Raw genomic sequence first — 25,041 nt, forward strand, 5'->3', positions numbered from 1 at the left:
CAATGTAGTTGACATGTCCAAAATCACTTTCTTTTTGATCAATTTGTTAAAAGGGGTTAAAATTTGGAAGCACAATTAAGGAAAGATTCAGTCGTATTGATTTGCCAAATTGATAGTAAATACATAATTGAAAAGAATGGTTTTGGATGGAAATATAGAATATGTATAACCATGAAATTGAAATGTGTTTAACTTAAGCATTTTGTGACATAAATAGAAAGTTGTTGAAATTATGGTTTTTATTTTAATTAAATCTGAATCCTAAAAAGATCAAGCTCACTGATCTATGACAATTAAACTGAATATACTTGAAATGCATTTATTCATGACTAAATCTGACTTTCCTTCATCCTGATATTCAAACTTACATTGAAATGATATTGGAAACCAAGGGCTGTGATTCTTCTCATTTCTAATACTTATTTTAGAAAATACATTTGTTTTCCTTAATTTCTTATCATTAGGGCATGTGGACTTCACTTTTATGAATAATTAAGGACTTTCAAAATTTAAGAGCTGTAATTCTTTTTTCATTATTTCCAATTTGTTTCTTTTATTGTAAAACAGTGATTCAAGACAACACTATAATTATTAAATTATTCATTTTGATATCTTGAATTATTCTCCTCACATAGAAGAATGTATCAATTAGTCCAGAATAATGATACATTGTACCTTGAGCTGTCAGAAAAATTATGAAATTAAGCTTGTGTCTATTGGTTAAATGTGTACATTTTCAGAGATGCTCTTACTTTGAAGAAGGGCATATTCATAAATAGTGCTCCCCAGGTGGCACAGTGGAAAAGAATCCACCTGCCAATGTGGTAGATATGAGTTGGATCCCTGGGTCAGGAAGATCCCCTGGAGGAGGAAATAGCAAACCACACCAGTATTCTTGCCTGGAAAACTCCATGTACAGAGGAGAACATGCACACATCAGTATTCTTGCCTGGAATAACATGGACAGAGGAACCTGGTGGGCTATAGTCCATGAGGTCACAAGGAGTCATACATGATTGAGCACACGCACACATTCATAAATTGGAATATGAATAAGGAATCAAGAAAACCATGGATTCACGATAATTAGGAGGTTACTCTCTAATGCTTCTTTTCTTTATGTAAAATAAGTTAGATATGAAAAATCATGTAGTATTATCTATATCATAACCCTTTTTAATGTATAAAATTCAAAATTCCATTAGCACTATGATGAATAAGCTATTTAGTAAGAGCCAAAGAATAGGTACATTTGAGAATTAAGTGGACTATATTGGAAAGAAAGAATTAGATCTAATTTGGCTAAAATTTGAGGACTAAAAGACCATGTAACATAGTGGTTTCTAAGAGGGGAGGAGCTATGTAGGCAAGGGTCTGGGGTCAAACAGGGCTTTGGTCCAAATCATAATTCAACCCCCAAACCATACAACTCTGTGAAAGTTTTTACATTTTTAAATCTCACTTCTCTTCTCTATTCAAAGAATTTTTTAAGTCAACAATATGTATTACACAATATTAGTATGAGGATTAATTGAAAAAACTAATATAAAGCAATTTTCAGATTTTATGGATGACTGAGATTATTATCATAGTCTCAACATGCTCCCTAATTTTCTTACTAATATTTCCATGTCTTCTATGTGTTTTTAGCCTAGAGATACAACATCACTATTTAAATTTATGTAAGTCATTATCTCTTTAACTGTCTCTAGATCTGGATCTAATATAAATATTTGAGAGTATGATTTTAATGACTAAAATGTAATCATCTGAGTAAACATGAACCGACTGTGTTGTGCATAATGTATAAAAGAGACTTTGTTTTTCAATCTTTATCATTTCTAATTGGAATCATCTATTTAGAGTAATAAAATTTGTATAGTGATTTACAGTGAAAATTCAGAGTCATCTGCCTGGTGATAGATTTTAATCTTAAACTTAACATTTCACCTCATTTAATAGAATATGGGAATTATATGAAATTATTAGTTTGGAGAATAATTAGCAAACATGAAAATGAAACAATGAAAATATTTTAACATATCTGGACAATAAACCATCTCCCTTTGCACTTGCAGCTAAGATCTGATTTAGACAATGGAAACAACTCTTTCCAGTACAAGCTTTTGGGAGTTGGAGCTGGAAGTATTTTTGTCATTGATGAAAGAACAGGTGACATATATGCTGAACAGAAGCTTGATAGGGAGGAACGGTCCCTCTACACTCTCAGAGCCCAGGTAATCGACACCAATACTGGAAGGGCTGTGGAACCTGAGTCTGAGTTTGTCATCAGAGTGTCGGATATCAATGACAATGAACCAAAATTCCTAGATGAACCTTATGAGGCCATTGTACCAGAGATGTCTCCAGAAGGTATTGCATATTAATTTACATCAAAGATGTACCTGTTAACAATGAAAACAGATTTAAAATTTCAAGCATATGTTTTGAACATGAATTATTTAAAGTTCTACCTGGGTACTTCCTTCTGCAAATCTGTTAAGTTAAACATTTGAAATTTTGACTATACACTAAAATTTTATAAGCAATGATGCTATTTATTAATAGGTAATTTGTCTTGTTAAAATATAATTTCAGTCTTCAATAAAAAAGGTTAAACATGTTTGATACATGAAATTATTTAACTTGTTCGCTTATTAGTTTCTTCCATATAAGAATTTACTTTCCAAAATAAATTATACTTTTGCATCTCAAAAAAACATATAAGATCATCTCCATTTAAAAATAAGAGAAACAATTTTATAAGACAAAAAAAACCTATATTTATTCAAACAATTGATCATGAAAACTAAAAACAAAACATTTAAAGATCTCTGTGTAGCCACATCCATTTTTAAATTCTTTTTCAAACCCAATATCACTTTAATAAATACTTTAAGTATAAATACTTGTAAAGGAGAATGCTTTCCATGAGATATAATAATTGACTGCCTTGGAAATCAGAATTCTTTCCAATGGGGGAAAATTATCATATAATCATACAAAGTTATCTGCTCTTCCTGTGTTAGAAAATTGTAATAAAACAACAAATAGTATATAAATTTTAATTCATAAAATGTATTTAATTGTGATAAACTTGAATTTATTTAAGTGTTGATTTATTAATGATGATTTTTAAATTATGTTAAGGTGCTTTAAAACTGCCTTATCTGAACACTTGATTCATTATCCAGCATGTCTAAAAATGTAGATTCCATAATATACTTTCCTGATTCTTCACCTTTTAACAACTAGCAATTTAAAGACCTATTTCTACATGTATTCAGAACATAGATTTTTAACAACAGCATAAACAAATTTAGCTGTGTAATATATATCAAGGCCAATTATCCTTAGATACAAATGATGAATTAATATTGTCCTGTCTGATCACTAGGCAGTGAGATATTTCCTTTTCTCCTTCCATCCTTATCCTCCTCCTCCTCCTTTTCCTCCTAGCTCTTTTCTTCTCCTTCTTCAACAAACATATATTATAGATCTAACATGTTCTAGGAATTTTTTGTGAGACTGGGGATTTGGTTGTAAAGGAAATATATGAAGTAATTGCTAGTTAACAGAGCTTATATTTTAATTATAGTGCACAAACTGTAAGCAACTATTTTAAAGAAACCAGGTAATATTTGACCTTATATGTTATTAAACTGTTAAGTATGAGAAAATATGATGATGGCTAATTGACTGGACAAAGTGGAGTCATTTAGGAGGTAATATTTAAAGAAAATGATCCAAAGAGGCCAGCCATGCCATGTTCTGGGAAAAAAAATTCCCATGGTACAGTGAGGAGAACTGCAGAGGGCATGGCAATGGATGAGATCTCCTTGTTGAAGAATGTAGGTAGGGAAAAGGAAAACATCGGGGTTTCGGAACTGCTAGATATAAAGGAGTTGCCTGGTGAAGGAGAATCAGTGGAATTGGATAGTCCTGTAAGAAAAGAAAGACATGAGAAGCGATGTTGCAAAAGAAGAGATCCTCCAACTGCATGGAAGCTGCTGTGAGGTTGAATAAAATCAACAGAGAAGAGTGATTTTTTTTCAAGCATTTGTACAAGTTTACATGGAAATTTACATACATAAAATACGTTTTTGTAAGACGATATGTCTGATAAAGTGGGCAAAGTCAAATATCATCTTAAATTTATTTCCATAAAGTCCTTTGTAAAAACTACCTTTAAGATTAAGAGGCTATTCAGAACAACAAAGTTGATTTAAATTTTGCATATTTGAGAAAATATCTCAAGGATAATATAGGAAAACAACATCAACTGTCAATGTAATGGATAGAATGCAGACGTTCTATGTTATATATTTTGTTGTTATAAACTGTGCTTCCCAGGGGCACTAGTGGAAAAGAACCTTCCTGCCAATGCTGGAGACATAAGAGGCATAGGTTATTATGTTACATGCGATGCTGTAAGTTTATTAAAGGAAGAAGTAAACTGAGAAATTGCTCTTAGTAAAATCTCAGAAAATGATTTTTTGTAATAATACTTTCTTTGTTTAACAAGATAGATAAAAATTGATTTAAGAGATCTTTAGACTTCAAGAGTCCAATCATTGGCTCTCTGCATTTACAGATAGTTTGGTTATCTGTGACCAAGCTGCGGTGACAGCTCAGAAATTCAGTGACCTTTGGCTCTTTCAGTCACCAAGCGAAGGTTTTCCGTCTCTCTGTTACACTTTCCTTGCTAATTGAACTTCAAGAATTTATTCAATTTAAGTTTTTAAGAGTTGCCATAAATTTCCCAATTCTAATTAATGGATGGTGTCATAAGATAGAATAATAGGAGTAAAGGGTGAGAAAATTCAGTGTACACATATACAGGTTTTTGGTTATTGCTCCTTCCCTTAGCACAAAATTTTCATGATCATTCTGCATTGTCACAGTGATTCTAAGCAGGTGATCAGCTATCCAGTTCTACCAAGGACCACCTTAGTCAAATTTATATATATATATATATATATATATATAGGCAACTTGTACTAGAAGCATTTGTCACTGATTTTTAATTTAAAAAAAATATCAATTCTTGCATTACAATAAGCCAGAGTGAATTTTGTAGACATCTACTGTTTTACTTCCAGTTTCTTTCATGATGTATGAGACATACAGGCAGTGAATGCAGTTCTTTTTAAGACATGATTAAACTGAATGGGGGCTATATGATAAAACACAGTTAATCTAAGAAACTGATCAAATGATGCAAATGTGGATGAAGGATATCCTGATGATATACTTCAGGTTAAAATAGCCTGCATAAGATAACTTTCATTAATGTACATATAGGTCATTTATCCTTTAGAAATATATTTATTTCTAATATAATTTAGAGAGAATTTAATTTTTCACCTATTAATGTTGTTGAGTCAACATTATCAGTTTTAGTGTGAGTACATTAAAATGTTGATCAAATGAATAAACTGAGGCTAAAAAGGTTAGATTATATATATGACATATACTATGCTTCATACACTGATAGAGTGAGTAATACATATTAAAGATGATACTCAACCACCAAGTGTCTGTTATCTGTCTTCACTGGGAATACAAGGAAATGGACACTTTAAGCAATCATTCATTATTTCCATGAAAGACACATCATTGGCTTCGTGGTGATTTTGCAACTTCCTGTGTACTGCATAACATTCCTGACTGCAAGATCTTCATGACCCAGATAACCATGATGGTGTGATCACTCAACTAGAGCCAGACATCCTGGAATGCAAAGTCAAGTGGGCCTTAGGAAGCATCACTATGAACACAGCTAGTGGAGGTGATGGAATTCCAGTTGATCTATTTCAAATCCTAAAAGACGATTCTGTGAAAGTGCTGCACTGAATAGGCCAGCAAATCTGGAAAATGTACCAGTGGCCACAGAACTGGAAAAAGTCAGTTTTCACTCCAATCCCAAAGAAAGGCAATGCTAAAGAATGTTCAAACCACTACACAGTTGCACTCATCTCACTCACTAGCAAAGTAATGCTCAAAATTCTCCAAGCCAGGATGCAACAGAATGTGAGCCATCAGCTTCCAGATGTTCAAGCTGGATTTAGAAAAGGCAGAGGAACCAGAGAGCAAATTGCCAACATCCATTGGTCATCGCAAAGGCAAGAGAGTTCCAGAAAAACATCTACTTTTGCTTTATTGATTACACCAAAACCTTTTAGTGTGTGGATCACAACAAACTATGGAACATTCTACAAGAGATGGGAATACCAGGCCACCTTACCTGCCTCCTGAGAAATCTGTATGCAGGTCAAGAAGCAACAGTTAGAACAGGACATGGAACAACAGACTGGTTCCAAATAGGGAAAGGAGTACATCAAGGCTGTATATTGTCACCCTGATTATTTAACTTACTGCAGAGTACATCATGCAAAATTCTGGGCTGGATGAAGCACAAGCTGGAGTCAAGATTGCCGGGAGAAATATCAATAACCTCATATATTCAGATGACACTACCCTTATGGCAGAAAGCAAAGAAGAACTAAAGAGCCTCTTGATGACAGTGAAAGAGGAGAGTGAAAAAGTTGGCTTAAAACTCAACATTCAGAAGATCATGGCATCTGGTCCCATCACTTCATGGCAAATAGATGGGGAAACAATACAAACAATAACAGACTATATTTTGGGGGGCTACAAAATCACTGCAGATGGTGACTGCAGCCATGAAATTAAAAGACGCTTACTCCTTGGAAGGAAAGTTATGACCAACCTAGAAAGCATTTTAGAAAGCAGAGACATCACTTTGCCAGCAAAGGTCCGGCTAGTTAAAGCTATAGTTTTTCCAGTAGTCATGTATGGATGTGCAAGTTTGACTATAAAGAAAGCTGAGTGCCGAAGAATTGATGCTTTTGAACTGTGATGTTGGAGAAGACTCTTGAGAGTCCCTTGGACAGCAAGGAGATTCAACCAGCCAATTCTAAAGATCAGTCCTGAATATTCATTGGAAGGACTGATGCTGAAGCTGAAACTGCAATACTTTGGCCACCTGATGTGAAGAACTGACTCATTGAAAAGACTCTGATGCTGGGGAAGATTGAAGGCAGGAGGAGAAGGGGACGACCGAGGATGAGACAGTTTGATGGCATCATCGACATGATGGACATAAGTTTGAGTAAGCTCCAGGAGTTGGTGATGGACAGGAAAGCCTGGCGAGGTGCAGTCCATGGGGTCTCAAGGAGTTGGACACGACTGAGCAACTGAACTGAACTGCGAGTCAATGTACAATTTCTCTTATACATGACAAGTCCTCACAAATAATATAAATATACAAAATATTATCAAATGATTTGTATTTCTTAATTGCTTTGATGCATATTTATTATTACTGCTTATGTTAATTTAGTATTTTTGAAGATTTCTACAGTTTTTAAATTACTGATTAAGCATGTATACAGGCTTACTTCTCTCTACTGACTTTTTTTAGAGAAAACATTTATAAAGTATTTAGAAGTTTTAAAGTTGATTAATCTGTATTTAATGAAATGTTATGCCAATAAAACTGAAACAGGAGAAAAGAAAGACAGAAACTGAAGAAAATAAAATTAGATAATGTTAGAATTGACCATTCCTAAATTCCTTCTAAGTTTTATAGCTGATATTTACAAATTATGAGTAAGAATGAAGCAAGACTTTATGAAATTAATTTTAGAAGTTCTGCCTCAAATTTGTGTCATCTTAATTTATTTTATATTTATTATTTTCATGGTAAAAACACAGAACATAGTGCTTCAAAAATGTGTGTTTCCAACAAGACTCATAGTGCTAGATTCCATATTTACAAAAAATCATTAGAAAGCACAATTAAATAAATATATTTAATTTAACCATTGATTTTAAACATACAAGTATTTATTTCCCATGAATTTTATTGATTGTTACTAAATTAGATTAAGAATGCTTACCTTATCAAGCTGGTAGATTTTTACATTGCACTATAAAAGAAAATTCATTAAAGTAGCCATTTTGTTGAAGGAAATATTAGCCAAATAATTCTGCTTATTTTCAGCTTGACACTATGTCAAGATCATTTTAATAATCTTTATTAATATTTTTATTAAATTCTATAATTTTTTGAAGAACTGGTTACAATACGGTTTTTGAAGAAAAACTGCTTTTAAATTTCCCTTTGATTACTCCACTAATAAAACATCTTTGAATAATTCTTAATTATATATTTTAGTGGGTCACTTAATGTTTAGGTTGCATTATATCATGGATCTACACATTTAAAATTCTATATTGTATTTGGGAATAAGGGCTATTTTTTATAAAGTTATATTTTCTTGTCTAAACAAAAATATATTTGTTTCATAATCCAGAAAAAGGAGGGCTAGTCTTTCGTTGCATATCATCATCTTGCTTGCTAAAGAAAGAATATCTTAGAGAACTAGGATCGATTTTCAAAAAGACCAGAGGCTTAATTTCTTGTAACTATTCATGTTCTCTTCAGGAACGTTAGTCATCCAGGTGACAGCAAATGACGCTGATGATCCTTCAAGTGGCAATAATGCTCGTCTCGTGTACAGCTTACTACAAGGCCAACCATATTTCTCCATTGAACCAACAACAGGTATTCCTGAATGAAATAACGTGCAATTCAACACGATTCTAAGTTGGCAAACATCAGAGCAAAAATTCCCTGCCTACAAATGTATTGTAAAGTGGACCAAATGTTTCCATAAACAAGGAGGTTGTAATGTAATTGTAAGCATTTAATTATTTTTAATTTTTTAGCTGATTTTTCTAAGGTTGGGAGATTAGGTTTTTCACATCCATACCACAAACTATTTGTGTATGGGTTATAAAGCATATCTAAGGTTTATTACAATTTAAAAATATGGGGAAAAGACATTTACAAACAATTGACAAAAAGTTGATACACAGAAAGCCTGCAAGCATATTAAAATTGTGCAACCTTATTAGTCATCATGGAAATGCAAATTAAAATCACAGAGTACCACCTGTACACCCAGCCAGAGTGAGGTTAATCCTGACTTTATGGCTGGGTGTGGAAACTTAAAATTAATAGCTCTGTGTTTTATGTACTTCTGATTTACATGAATATAGCATTTGGTTTTCCTATCCTTGCTTCTCCAATTTCTGTTAATCAATTGAATACTTTATAGAATAAATAAAACAAAAATATCTCTCTTTATATCTATTAAACACGTAAGAATTATATAACATTGGTTCATTCAACAAATATGACTTCTTTGGTCACTGCAAAGATTAAGTCCACATAAATATGCTTATGGTCTCTAAAGGTGAAAAAAAGAAGTACCTAACTAACCACCCATAAATGTGGCAAGTGCCAAAAGCAGTAAAATTCTATGGTTGTTAATGAGACAATTATTATATCCATATTGATGACAAGAAAAGCTTTAAGCAATTAAAGTATGTGTTGGGTCTTTAAGCATTCTTTATTGATTCATTCATTCAGCAAATATTAAATGTCTTAGCCTTTATCAATCAGGTGTCTTGTGAGAATCAGATTCTGAAATATATGATTTGAGTGACTATATTCTTAATTCTCCCAGGATAATACCTAGTTTCTATTATCCTGAATGTATAAGTTAAAGTTATTTTAATACATGCAGTGAATGGATGCCTGAAGACATTAGGTTTTCATTCTCTTACACGATCTTGGTTGAGAAGGGCCAAATATGCAGCAGGCGTTGTGTTTACAACATACTACATTTACAGCCGTACAACACTGCAATATTAAAAAAAAAAATAAAAGGAAACAACAGGAATTCTTTTTTCTTGGAATTTAAATATAAATATTAAGCATTTGCATATTGATAAATACATGCATACAGTTTGTGTATATCATGAAGTAAAATAAACAAGGTTCAATAGAAGAAAGTAAGCACTATTTCATATTGTCTGGCAAGGCAGAATACGCTGAAAACAGGATGCTGAGCTGAGCCTATGACCAAAGTGAGGAGTGGAAGGCATTCCAGGTTGTGGGAAATCCCTGAGAAGGGGAACTGTTGAAGCTCTTAGACTACCCAGGCACCAGGGTGAGGAAATACAAGGGGAGGGAGACAGAAAGTGGGTTGTCTGTGACGTAGGCGTGTGCCGGGTGGCACTCGACCTTCTCAGCCATTTCAAGCATTGTCTTTCCCCCCCAGTCCTCACTGGCTTCTGAAATATTATATATTTAGAAAATTTGCTAAAGCAATTAATTTCATTAGAAGAGGAGCCGTAGAGTGAGCAGCAAGGCAATTGAAACCAAAACACAGAAGAGTTAAATTTTGGAGTGTGTAAGAGGATCTAGGAATATATTTAAATTTGTTCATTCTAAAGATGAGAAGAAAAGAAAATGAAGTAGGCAATATTAGTTGAAGCCTCTACACATGGGAAGTGAAGGCCTTTGTGTTCCTCTCAGTCTCCACACCTTTGGATATATAATTCAAAAACTCTAATATTATTCACTTTTGCTAACATCAAATACAATTCTCCATTGAGTCACACCTAGGGAAGACAGTAGCAGCATCTGTTTCATAATATTCTATGGTTTCCATATTGATCACACATACTAGAATACAATTGTGAAACACCAGTCCACAGTTAAAATATCATCATAGTGAAGTCCAATTTATCCTTCTTTTATTTTTGTTCAGGTATCACAGTTTTTAATCAATACCTTTGCCCAGACATTGTTGAATAGCCATTCTCTTTCTTATATTTGTATTATGTGTTCCCCAAATCTTTACGATTGCATTTTGCCCACCTATTCACCACCTTAACTTTCTCCTAGGTTTTTTCAACAATGATTAACTTTTTAATAAATAATTTTATAGAAAGTGCACACTTAATATGACAATTTCATGGTCCAGTGTGGATTTGAATATCTCTGTTGGTAGATTATGAGTAACTGTGAATCGAAGATCAGCCCTTCTTCATATGTTATGACTCAAAATAAATTTTAAACCACAGTTGCACAGTATTTTTGGCATAAATTTAGCATTTTAATTTACACGCATATCCATAATAAATCAACTTCTTCCAAGTTTAGGGGAACAGTTAATTGTAGCACCCTAGTTTTAGGTCAGAGAGGCAAAGCAGAAAAATAAGACTTTCTTCTCTCCCTGTGGTTTATCTTAACATAGTGTTTTACTAAGGATTTACTACTATTAGTATTGTGATGACTACTCTAAACTCTAGGCAGAGTTGGTGATTAGTTTATTGTCATATTTTTATCTCCAGGGCAGCATCTGGCACATTGTAATGATTCAAAAGTTGTCAAACAAGTGATCTTATGTTTAAATTCTTAAGAAATTAACTAGGGAGATGCCATGGTTAATCATGAAATAATAATTGTAGTTTGTTACATTTTTAAAGGAAAAATAAGAATATCTTCTAAAATGGATAGAGAACTGCAAGATGAGTATTGGGTGATTATTCAAGCCAAAGACATGATTGGTCTGCCTGGAGCACTGTCTGGAACAACAAGTGTATTAGTCAAACTTTCTGATGTCAATGACAATAAACCCATATTTAAAGACAGTAAGTAAGAAGTACCCTAACAAATGATTTTTGAAAGTATGGGAAACAGCATAGACTAAGTCTTGATTTGCCAATGTGTTAAAGCATCTGCTTTCAGATTTAGGATCGTGTCACTCTCTCCTCAAGAGTAATGTGTTGGCAATTTTTAATTTGTGCAATCAAGTAAATGATTCTTTTAACTTCCCCACAATGATAGATACACGGTAGCACACTTAAACTCTTACTTCCTGAAAACAGCAAAATATTATCAACTTTAAAGTAACATTTCTCCCACTTAAAAAAAGAGAAAGATCTCACAAGGCAGTCTGTGTAGTGACTCGCAATGTGCTTATAAGGAAATCAAGACAATTGTATTGAATGTACTCCTTTTTTTAATTCTAAGATTTATTCTTTAGGATATTATCATTCCTGATGATTTTTTACATTTCAGCATAAGTTACAAATGATAAATGAGTAACTAATTTTTAGTAAGTTTCATGCAAGTTATTTCTGAAAAGTAAAGAAAGGCAGCTTATTTATTTTTATTTGTGTCAATGTATATCAAATATAACTGCCATTATTTTTTTTCAATAAAAAGAATAGAGTCATCTGACACCAGCATGGTTTTTCACAACCAACTGTTGTGGCTCCATCATTTTTTTCTTTTTAAAATTATTTTATTGATGTATATTTTGGGCTTCCCTGGTGGCTCAGACAGTAAAGAATCCACTTGCAATGCAGGAGACCTGAGTTCAGTCCCTGAGTTAAGAAAATCCCCTGGAGAAGGGAATGGCTACCCACTCCAGTATTCTGACTTGGAGAATTCCATGGACAGACGAGCCTGGTGGGTTACAGTCCGTGGGGTCACAAAGAGTTGGACATGACTTAATGACTTTCACTTTCATAATTGATTTACAATGTTGTGTTAATATCTACTATACAGCAGAGTGATTCAGTTATACACATATATACATTCTTTTTCATTTTATTTTCCTTTATTATTTATCACAGGGTATTGGATACAGTTCCCTGTGTTCCACAGGAGGACTTGTTTAACCATTCTCTGTATAATAGTTTTCACCTGTTAGTTCTAATCCATCCTTTCCCCAACTCCCCATCTCACTTGGCAACCACAATTCTGTTCTCTGTATCAGTAAGTCTGTTTTTCTTTTGTTCAGTTCAGTTCAGTTCAGTTGCTCAGTCGTGTCCAGATCTTTGCAACCCCATGAATCGCAGCACACCAGGCCTCCCTGTCCATCACCAACTCCTTGAGTTTACCCAAACCCATGCCCATCGAGTTGGTGATGCCATCCAGCCATCTCATCCTTTGTCATCCCCTTCTCCTCCTGCCCGCAATCCCTCCCAGCATCAGGGTCTTTTCCAATGAGTCAACTCTTCGCATGAGGTGGCCAAAGTATCAGAGTTTCAGCTTCAGCATCAGTCATAAGTTCTTTTGTGTCATATTTTAGATTCCACATATAAGCTACAGCATATGGCATTTGTCTTTCTCTTCCCAACATACTTCACTTAGTATAATAATCTGTAGGTCCATACATGTTGCTGCAGATGTTCTTATTTCATTCTATTTTATGGCTGCATACTTCTGCATCTTTCTATTTCATTTCAACTGTGATTAATGCAATCCAAGTTCATATGCTCAAAAATCAAACTGCTACACTTAGAACTCAACTATTTGCTTTTAGACTCTACTTTCTTCGATTCATATTTATATTTATTGGTAATTTTAGGTTTCGGAGAATGTCTGAGTAAAATTGAAAAACTTTTTATCAAATATAATTTGGCAATGTTGAAGGACACAATAGAAAATAAATCCATGAATATTGAGAAGCTATGAGTATGAATGGGCTTCCCTGATGGCTCAGACAGTAAAGAAGCTGCCTGCAATGCAAGAAACCTGGGTTTCATCTTTGGGTCAGGATGATCCCCTGGAGAAGGGAATGTTCACCCATTCTCCCTGGAGAATCCCAAGGACAAAGGAACGTGGCAGGCTATAGCCCATGGGGTCACAAAGAGTTGGACATGATTGACTGACTCACATACACACACACACGAATATGTATAGAAATTTGGAAATTATGTGTAGTGGTGAAAGAACTTTCTAAGATATATTTAAAGAGAAAATAATAAATACTCAAAAAGATATGAGGGAAATGTTTAAACTGCAAAATATAAAGGGAGAGAGAGGTGTATTTAGAATAAGCAATTAGTGAAAAGAGTGGGTATGTTTTTTTCTGACAGCACATTAAATAAAGGCAGGGTGCTATATTTGGAAGTTCTTTATGTTAATTATCTGTGCGAAATATCCTGAATTTTGTTTTTGAAGGTTTATATCGCTTGACTGTCTCTGAATCTGCACCTGTTGGGACGTCTATAGGAAAAATCATGGCATATGATAGTGACATAGGAGAGAATGCAGAAATGGACTACAGCATCGAAGACGATTCAAGAACATTTGACGTCATTACCAATAATGAGACCCAAGAAGGAATAATTATACTAAAAAAGGTAGGTGCATTAAAGTTGTTTCTTTTGCATAATAATGCAAAATCAAATCAGAAATACATATAATTATTTTGTGTAACCAGTTAGTGTTTGTTTCAATTAAGTAATTAAATTAAGACTCAGTGATTTACAGTTTACAGAACAAAGGAAAGATATGTGTGCTTTTAAAAAAATTCTAAGATGTTTCATTTTTTAGAATATTAACATATATGATTATTGTCTACATTTTAGCATAAATTACAAATCATACTTTAAAAATAGCTAATTATCAGTTTTGTGCAAGATACTTCTGAATAAATTAAGAAAAAGTTCAGTTATTTATATTTCTATTGATATATTTCAGATATAACTGAGGAGAGAGTTATTACAGAGCTCCTTGAGTTCCACTGTAGGAGAGGTTTTGAAAAAGATTTTAAAGAGGACAAATTTAAAGATTTTAAGAGGACAAACTTTTCAAAAATATCTTAAATAACAGGAAATTAATTCTCAACTCCCTATTTATACTCAGAAAAGTATAGTTTTAATCCTTAAAAAAAACTAATTATTAACCAAATACATTTTGTAATAGATGTAAATAACAAAATACACATAACATAGGGATTTTCTCCACAACTACTAAATATTTAATGACAATCTCATAGGGATCCAAGAACATAAGTAGTAAAAACCTAACTGGAAAGCTCCTGAAACTTAATTGAACAACAAAACCTTTATTTTCCCCTAAGTAATTCCTTGGGTTTTCTGTGTATACTGTATTACTTTGCAGAAAGTGAACTTTGAGGACCAGAACCACTATCGTATCAGAGCAAAAGTTAAAAACCCCCAAGTTGATGAGCAGCTCAGGGAATACCACACTGAAGCTTCCACCACTGTCATCAAGATCCAGGTGGAAGATGTTGATGAGCCTCCTGTTTTCCTCCTCCCATATTACATCTTTGAAATCTTTGAAGAATGCCCTCATGGATCCTCTGTAGGCACGGTCTCTGCCACTGATCCTGATCAGAGGAAATCTCCTATTGGGTATGTCTGGAAGCCCAGCTTCACATTGATAAATGAGGGAACACAGATTAGCTTGAAAATAAAATTTTTTATAAGTGGAACAAGGATATATCTAGACCTATATTTCTCTCTATGGTCATTTATAAAATTTGCAACAGTTTAAAGAAGTCAAAACAGGAAACCTCACTATTGGTTAAGATGCAAATAAATAAGCACTTGCAAATATGGACAAGAGAGAGGCAGTGCACTGAAATTCAGTGCAATCAACTCTATTAATTGGGATAGGGATGTGAGGGAAAAGAAACCCTCGATTATGCCAAGTCAGAGCAAAAACAAAGTTGATGACAATGTGGTTCGTACAAATAATATTTGATTAAGTTAAAGTAAAAGTCGCTCAGTCGTGTCTGACACTTTGCGACCCCATGGACTCTTATACAGTCCATGGAATTCTCCAGGCCAGAATACTGGAGTGGGTAGCTGTTCCCTTCTCCACAGGATCTTCCCAGCCCAGGGGTTGAACCCAGGTCTCCCGCATTGTGAGCTGTTCTTTACCAGTTGAGCCACCAGGGAATGATATTCAAAAGTTAACCAAGCTTTTACAAGGTAACTTTAAAGGCATACAAATGAGTCCAATCAGTTAGAAATAAGTTTTTGTGTTGCAATTAAACTATATTTACCATCCATTTAATTAGTCTGTTACATTCATGTAATATATTTTCTCCTTTTTTAAAAAAAAATTATTCTCCTTGTAGTTCTCATTAAAGATAAAAGCAAAAGCTGTTATTACATTTGGCTGTTGTCACATTTTTCTTATATATGTTACATAATATTTCACATATAATCATCTAACTTTAATGCCTGTGTATTGTTTTTTTTAATGCCATATTTTCAGCTATGTTTTTACTCATCATTATCTCTGATAGCTCAGTTGGTAAAGAATCTGTCTGCAATGCAGGAGACCCTGGTTTGATTCCTAAGTCAGGAAGATCTGCTGGAGAAGGGACAGGCTACCCACTCCAGTATTCTTGAGCTTCCCTGGTGTTTCAGGCAGTAAAGAATCCTCCCTCAATGTGGGAGACCTGGGTTTGATCCCTGGGTTAGGAAGATCCCCTGGAGAAGGAAGAAGCTACCCACTCCAGTATTCTGGCCTGGAGAATTCCATGGACAGAAGAGCCTGGCAGGCTACAGTCCATGGAGTTGCAAAGAGTTTGACATGGACTGAGGCTACTTATACTTTCATAAAGCATTCATCATTCATTGCCTTATTTACACAACTGAGATTAGATATTTAAATTGTTTCTACAATGTGTCATTATAAATGATGACATAATGAAAACTTTAATCATGAAAGCATTTGTTAAGTTATGTGTTCTTTAGTATTGTCAGAAAAACAAGCAGGTTAACAAACATGCTATTTAAAATTTAAACAACATACTGTGCTTTGATTATATACACACACACATATATTGGAAGTCTTCCCTAGTGGCTCAGACAATAAAGAATTTGCCTGCAATGCAGGACACCCAGGTTGGATCCCTGGGTTGGGAAGATTCCCTGGAGAAGGAAATGGCAGCCCACTCCAGTATTCTTGCCTGGAGAACCCCATGGACAGAGGAGTCTGGCAGGCTACAGTCCATGGAATCACAAAGAGTCCAACATGACTGAACAACTCACACACACACACATATACTACATATATATTCATTACTAAATTTACTGCTAATAAATAGGAACTATATCTACATGTTAGAAGGCAGCATTTTGTGATTAGGAGTTCCAGTGGGAAACTGGAGCATTGTCTGTCTTAAAAATTTAAAGAACCTTCTTCTTTGTATCAGTTGCTCTTCCAAAGAGCAAAGCAATACCCAGCATCTTAGTATATGGAAGCCTGTGTAATTATCTGGACTATAAATATGGAAAATAGATGAATAAGGGAAGGTGGTGGAGGAAAACATGTATTAATAGTTGTTTTAAGGATTTTAGTGTGCTGGGAGTTAGGACCTTGAAATGATCTATAATAAAAACTCCATCATAAAGTTATAAGAAACTGCACAAGAAATCTTCCCGAAATTTTTCATCTTATCCCCATTCTCTATATTACTGCATTGTTTAGATGACAGACAGAAGGAATGAATACTTTTGCCACTACTGTGGATGATTCATTCCTTGGACGTTGTTAAAATTTCCTTTCTAACTAAACCTAGAGTCAAATCTTGTAATTTTTATAAATATGGGAATGGCAGCAAAATCTTTTCTGTCCTAAAAAGAAGAGCAAGTTAAATTTAAGCAAAAAAAAAGAAAGAAAACTAAAAACTTTTTAGAGTAGAAGCAGTGAAATTGAAAATAGAGATATACAATGGAATGATAGCTGGTTCTTCCAAAACACCAGTAGAAATTATCCTTCTAACCAGACTACCAAGGGGAAAAAGAGAAGAGACAAAAGTTACCATTATCAGAAATGAAGGAGGGAATGCAGTTATTGAACCTATAGACATTAAACAGTATTATAAGGAGATACTGAGAACAACTCTATGTCTATGAATTCAGACCAATTCCTTGAAAGAGAAAAACTGCCTGCATTCACAGCAAAAGATAAATAATCTGAGTAGTCAGGCTTGTGGGAAACAGTCTAGCTCATAAGCTGGAAGCAGGTTTGTGTTTCGTTCAAGAATGACAAGGATTTCTTTCACCAGCGGATGAAGCTGCCTTTAAACATCTTTCACCTGAATCACTTAGGTGATTCAGGGACTTAGGGAACAGACTTGTAGTTCCCAGGGGGAAAGCTGGAGGAAAGGGATAGTTAGGGAGTTTGGGATGCACATGTACACACTGCTATATTTAAAGTGGATAACCAACAAGGAGCTGGTGTATAGCACCACTGTCCATGGGATTCTCCAGGCAAGAATACTGGAGTAGGTTGCCATTTCCTTCCCCATGGAATCTTCCCAACCCAGGGATTGAACCCAGGTCTCCTGCACTGGAGGCAGATTCTTTACTGACAGAGCGACCACGGAAGCCCCATAGCACAGGGAACCCTGCTCAATGTTATGTGACAGCCTGTATGGGAGGGGGCTTGGGGGAGCGAGGGTACAGGCATATATATGGCCGAATCGTTTCCCTCTTCACCTGAAATTATCACAACATTCTTTGTTAATTGGCTATACCCCAATACAAAGTTAAAAGTTTTTTAAAAAAACTAAATCCTCTATTACTTGTGCATAAAAGCATACTTAAAAGCATCCTTGAAAGATCTGGTGGAGTTGAACCTACTTGGGAAGATTTAGCCTTTGTTATGGGCTTGGCTTTTATGTGTCTGTTCTTCTTCTGGGAGATGGGACTAGTACTTTTGTAGAGGTCTATGAAGATTAAGAACAGACTGTAAAGGCATCCTTATATGCATGGAGAAATCATTTGTTTATATCTTTCTGTCAGGAGCCCTTAGCAGTGAGAAAACACTGAATAACCACATTCTATTCACTCAGCACTTTTAGCGGAATGAAGAGTCTTTAAAAAGGAATTGCAAAGCAAACCAAAGATTAATCTAAACATCTAAACTTTACATTTTAGGCTTTTTAGTCCATGCTCTTTCTAATATATATTACACACTTATTTCTTAAATGGTGAAGTGAAGTGAAAGTCACTCAGTCATGTCTGACTTTGTGGTGTTGGAGAAGACTGTTGAGAGTCCCTTGGACTGCAAGGGGATCAAACCAGTCCATCCTAAAGGAAATCAACCCTGAATATTCATTGGAAGGACTGATGCTGAAACTGAAGCTCCAATATGTTGGTCACCTGATACAAAGAGCCGACTCATTAGAAAAGACCCTGAAGCTGGGAAAGATTGAAGTCAGGAGAAGGGGACGACAGAGGATAAGATGGTTGGATGGCATCACCGATTTAGTGGACCTGAGTGTGAGCAAGCTCTGGGAAATGGTGAAGGACAGGGAAGCCTGGCATGCTGCAGTCCATGGGGTCACAAAAAGTCAGACACAACTGAGCAACTGAACAACAACTGTTTCATTTTGCAAAAAAAAATCTAAGTAGGAAATGTGACCACTTGTAGATATGTAAGCAAATTGCTTATAAAGATTTAACAATGAGCAGAGTTAAAACTGAATTTCCTTAAAGCTTAATTCTCTGTAGTTTCTATTTTAATTTCCCCCTGAACACCAACCTACAAATCAGTGTGATATTTTTAGGGACCTGTCAATTCAAGATTAAAATGTTCTCATCTACTGCCACAGAACATGGCAAACCTCACTGATGTCTCATCAAAGTCTTCAGCAATATATATGCAGTTAGAAGCCATCATTGAACTCTAGTTATTACTCTTCTTTAATTTTTATTATTAATCATTTGCAAGCAGATAAGACATGCTGAGTATTTCAAAGACTTCTTTCATTGTGGAATTTGAGATAATTTCCCAGGCTTTTGCATGAGAGAATTTTATTATCTGACTTCTTTCCAATAATGACCTAATATACCTACTATCTTTACTTGCTCTCTTTTAGGATATGTATACACATATAACATATACTTTATTTTTATTAGGGCTTCCCTGGTGTCTCATTTGGTAAAGAATCTGCCTGCAATGCAGGAGACCACCTTCCTGAAGGAGACCAGGGTTCGATTCCTGGGTTGGGAAGATCCCCTGGAGAAGGGAATGGCAACCCACTTCAGTATTCTTACCTGGAAAATCCCATGGACAGAGGATCCTGGTGGGCTACAGTCCATGGGAGTCACAAGAATCGTACATGACCTAGTGAAAACACTATCAAGTTATTCCCTTTAAACAGAAAAAAAAAAAAAGAACATTTCTCATATGTCAAAAATCAAGTAATTATAATGTGATGCACAGATTTAGAAAGCAACTATATGGTACAAGAAGGAGACTCAGCAGCCTACAGTGAGGATTTGTGTTACATTGTCTCAAAGAGGGGAAAAATGTATTACAAGCTTTAATCTTTACCTGCATTTATTTGTACTTCTCTTCATTTTGCAAAAGACATTTTGCCATTTCTTTTTAACCAAGTCATTTACTTGTTAAAATTCTCTCTTGGGAATGAGAGTGAGTGGTGTGTCCAGATTTGGCAGACATCATTTGAAAATTAGAGTTTTTTCAGGTTTTTCTCCTCTGTCTCCATTGAGTTGAATACAAATGTAGAAATTACTTTTTTGAAATTTTTCAGCATTATACTAGCTCTCTAGAATGTAGATTTGATATCCTTTTGCTTAAAAAGAACAATGTGTAGTCTTTAAAGTATGTTGTACAGAGAAAATAATACTTTTAAGAAATTATTTGTGTCTGTGTGTGCAGATATTCTATTGCCAGAAGTGAGGAGTTCAGTGTTGATGACAATGGCACAATCTTTACAACTAACCGACTTGATCGAGAGACTAGTGCTTGGTACAACCTAAGTGTTACAGCCACGGAAAAATGTAAGTATTCATTTGAAAACCATATATTGGTTCACTGTATTTTTTAACACATTCAACAATCTCTAAACATAGGGACAAAAGGTAGGTTAAAATTTTGCTGAAATTAGAATTAAACATTATTTTATATATCAATTCATGCAAGTGTATATAATTTATTATTTAAAAGTTAACAGCTTGTTCATTCTTACCACAGCTTATTTATATACTTACCACAAAATATCTCTATTTTATTATGGCAATACATAATGTTTAATACAAGAAATGAATCATAGAAAATTCAGAAAAACATAAGAAATAAACCCAAGTCACTTGAAATTCTAAAATCTTTAATTAATTATAGGCTCTTACAATACATTTTAAATCAATTTTTTTAAACATTGAATATAAATTTTGCAAGTTATTTTTCAAATTGGACATGTAAAATATTGCCCAGCGAAATGTGTTCAAATAAAATTCATGATGTCAGCTGTGCTAATGGTCACATCTTCAATAATCAGTAGTGACTAGGTATTTTTCCATTTTCAGGTTTCAAAACATAGATAAAATTATCCAGTTTACCAGTTAATGTCTTCAAAATTTTAATTAATCAGTTATTAAATTAATCAAGCTCAAAAGAATAGAGAGAACACAGTGGAAAAGACTATCAAAATCATCACTATTGTAGTCAGTGGATTTTGTATAATACAGTAAAGGATTCAGTTTGTGAATTTGAAATGTATCAGAATTCATCCTTTCCAAACTGATTTTATATAGAATTTTAATAATCATGTTTACCTTCTTGGCTTGCTCTTTGAAAGTCTTTAAACACATATCTTACTCCTCACTTTACTGAGAAGCTTGCTGATGAGATGCTGGAATGGAAAGCGTCTCTTGCGTATTTTGTTATACACTGAGTGGCTCTTTGGCACCCAGGAAGATTGGTTCTGAGTCTTGAGTTTTCTGTTTAACTAAACGCTAAATGGATGGGAGCAAATGTTGCAAGGGAATAAATGTCTGCTGCACAGAAGAAATACCAAAGCTTTTGGTGTCAGAAATCACAAGAATGTTTAGCCTAAAAGCAAGAAACATTTATTCACTGGATATTTTGGAGAAAAAAATATATCACTGTTTACAAAACTACTAAAAAAAGAATTCAAATCAATTCAAAGGATGAGTGAACATCTTTGAAAAATGTGTTTCTCAATGAAGTAGTTTTCAACTGTTAATGTTTTAATGAAATTTATGTAAATAATTTATGTAATTTTATGTAAAAAATTTAAAACATGTTTTAATTAAATTTATGTAAATGATTATCCACTGTAATCTTATTTTATATATAAGAACTTAAGCAAGAATATTTCATTAACTTCTATTAAATTAGAAGTGCCACAATTTATGTTATTAAAAAGCAGTGTCTTTAAAATTGATTATGTGTATTCTAAGACAGAAATATTGTAAAAAAAAGGATAAAACAAAATTTATAAATAAAAGAAGACTAAAAATATGGTTAAGGAAAAAATTCCTGAGAAAACAAACTGAAAATAAACAATATATTTATATTACATGAAATTTATTACTGAGAAGTTAATCACTGTTCCAGAAATAAGTGATTAGAAATGTTATCAAGTTTAGAAATTACATAGTTATTGCTGATCTGCTTCTTGTGCTATAAAATTCATTTTCTTAGAGTAAAAAAATTATTTTAAACTCATCTTTGAATATATATTTTGTAAAATGTCTGTTTCATTTTAAGGGAACTTGCTTAGCAAGAACTTATGTAACACCAAGCATCCAATTTTCATGCATTTTTTCCCTCTATATCTTGATTCATTTTTAATGCACATTATTAAACTCACTTTAGAAGAATTTTGGAGAAAATAATTGTAAGTGCCAATTTTTTATGGTAATATTGACATCAAAAATAATTTTTGACCCATTTAAGTCACTTAAGACATATTGATATAAACAAAACACTCAAATAGTGGAAAACAGAGCTTCATATAAAATTGTCACATAAAGCACTTGTTGCATGCGTTATCTGGAAGGTTGTGACATATCAGTTGTGCTGATTATAGGAAAGACATGTTCCAAATTAACATGTGTTTTCCTGGCAAATGAAGTTCACTGTGTGCTTAGTCTTTTTCCCGGAAAGTTTCCCAAATTAAGCACCAAGCTATTCATCAACATGCCAGCTAAGTGAACTGTCGGGAGTTTGTAATTTCCTCAGCTGTGTCTCACCAACAGCAGAAATTTGAAGCAATGGACAGACCATTGTTACAGCTCAGTATATTTTGGCAAGCAAAGGAAAATACATCCTCAATCGAGGAGTAAGGGTGGGTCAACCCAAAAGACGCAAAGAGAAGAGAAGCCCCCGGCTCAATTTTGGCTCCTCTTTTTTTACTGTGCTAGCCAGGAGGGCTGTTTGTTTTACCTGGGGTTCTCACTCTGGTCCTGGGACCTTCCTTTGTTCTATTTTCATGGGCTTTTCCCCTTTTTTGTCTTTTAGCCACTGCCATTCGGGACTCATTTTCCCTATTCTAACTACCTAACAGAATAAAACAACTAACTACTTTAAAATGAAGCTGCAGAGATATGTGTATGGTTTGTATAGTCATGTCAAAGGTTTAATTTGAACTTAATTTATTTTTATTTTTAAATTTTTTAAATTTTAAATTGAAGCATATTTGCCTTACAGAATTTTGTGGTTTCTGTCATACATCAACAAGAATCAGCCATAGGTATACCCATGTTCCCTCCCTCCCAAACCTCCCTCCCATCTCCCTTCCCAATCCACCCTTCAGCCTGTCGCAGAGCCCCTGTTTGAGTTCGCTGAGTCTTATAGCAAATTCCCCTTGGCTATCTGTTTTACATATGGTATTGTAAATTTCTGTGTTACTCTCTCCATATGTCCCCCCTCCTCCCTCCTCTCCTCCCACCTTGTCCATAGGTCTGTTCTCTATGTCTGTTTCTCCATTGCCACCCTGAAAATAAATTCATCAGTGCCATCTCTTCAGATTCCATATATATGTGTCAGTATGATGTTTATATTTCTCTTTCTGACTTACTTCACGCTGTATAATAGGCTCTCGTTTCATCCACCTCATTAAAACAGATTCAAATGTGTTCCTTTTTAAGGCTGAGTAGCATTCGATTGTGTATATGTACCACGCCCTCTTTACCCATTCATCTGTTGATGGACATCTAGGCTGCTTCCATGTGCTAGCTATTGTAAATAGAGCAGCAGTAACACTGGGGTACATGTGTGTTTTTCAGGTTTGGTTTCCGCAGGGCATATGCCTAGGAGCGGGACTGCTGGGTCATATGGTGGTTTTATTCCTAGCTTTTTAAGGAATCTCCATATCGCCTTCCGTAGTGACTGTATCAGTTTACATTCCCACCAGCAATGCAAGATTGTTCCCTTTTCTCTACACCCTCTCCAGCATTTATTCTTTGTAGACTTTTTGATGACAGCCATTCTGACCGGTGTGAGGTGGTATTTCCTTGCAGTTTTGATTGCTTTTCTCTGATAATGAGTGATGTTGATCATCTTTTCATGTGCTTGTTAGCCATCTGTATGTCTTCTCTTGATAAATGTCTCTTCAGATCCCTTTCCCACTTTTTGATTGGGTTGTTTGCTTTTTGGTGCTGAGTTGTATAAGCTTCTTGTATATTGTGGAAATTAGTTCTTTATTGGTTGTTTCTTTTGCTATTATTTTTTCCCATTCTGTGGGTTGTCTTTTCACCTTGTTTGTAGTTTCCTTTGTTGTGCAAAAGCTTTTGAATTTAATTAGGTCCCACTTGTTTATTTTTGTTTTTATTTACATTACTCTAGGAGGTGGATCATAGAAGATCTTACTTTGATTTATGTCATTGAGTGCTCTGCTTATGTTCTCCTCTAAGAGTTTCATATTTTCTGGTCTTACATTTAGGTCTTTAATTCATTTTTGAGTTTATATTTGTGTATGGCATTAGGTAGTGATATAATTTCATTCTTTTGTCACATAGCTGTCCAGTTATCTCAGCACCACTTATTGAAGAGGCTGTCTTTGACCCATTGTATATTCTTGCATCCTTTGTCAAAAATAAGTTACCCATAGATGTGTGGGTTTATCTCTGGGTTCTCTATCTTGTTCCATTGGTCTATATTTCTGTATCTGTGCCAGTACCATACGGTCTTGATGACTGCACCTTTGCAGTATAGTCTGAAGTCAGGAATGTTGATTCCTCCAGCTCCATTCTTCTTTCTTAAGACTGCTTTGGCTATTTGGAGTCTTTTGTGTTTCCATATGAATTTTGAAATATTTTGTTCTAGTTCTGTGATAAAAGCCATTGGTAATTTGATAGGGATTGCACTGAATCTCTAGATTGCATTTGGTAGTATAGGCATTTTCACAATATTGATTCTTCCCACCCAGGAACAAGCAATATCTCTCTATCTGTTTATTTCTTTCACCAGTGTCTTAGAGTTTTCCATATACAGGTCTTTTGTTTCCTTAAATAGGTTTATTCCTAGATATCTTATTCCTTTTGTTGCAATGGTGAATAGTATTGATTCCTTAATTGCTGTTTATGATTTTTCATTGTTAG

General features: G+C 34.3%; 1 protein-coding gene across 6 annotated transcripts in view; it reads left to right on the forward strand.

Annotated features, from left to right (window-relative positions):
- Positions 1-25,041, forward strand: part of CDH19 (cadherin 19) — a 71,329-nt gene that overhangs the window by 24,774 nt on the left and 21,514 nt on the right. For all 6 annotated transcript variants that reach the window (XM_061130809.1, XM_061130807.1, XM_061130810.1 and 3 more), the window contains 6 exons: positions 2,079-2,373; positions 8,474-8,593; positions 11,371-11,535; positions 13,859-14,040; positions 14,804-15,057; positions 20,354-20,475. In XM_061130809.1, coding sequence (XP_060986792.1) covers positions 2,079-2,373; positions 8,474-8,593; positions 11,371-11,535; positions 13,859-14,040; positions 14,804-15,057; positions 20,354-20,475 — 1,138 coding nt within the window. The remainder of the gene's footprint in view (positions 1-2,078; positions 2,374-8,473; positions 8,594-11,370; positions 11,536-13,858; positions 14,041-14,803; positions 15,058-20,353; positions 20,476-25,041) is intronic.

The sequence above is a fragment of the Dama dama genome, chromosome 27 (assembly GCF_033118175.1).
Source record: "Dama dama isolate Ldn47 chromosome 27, ASM3311817v1, whole genome shotgun sequence".
Lineage (NCBI taxonomy): Eukaryota > Metazoa > Chordata > Mammalia > Artiodactyla > Cervidae > Dama > Dama dama.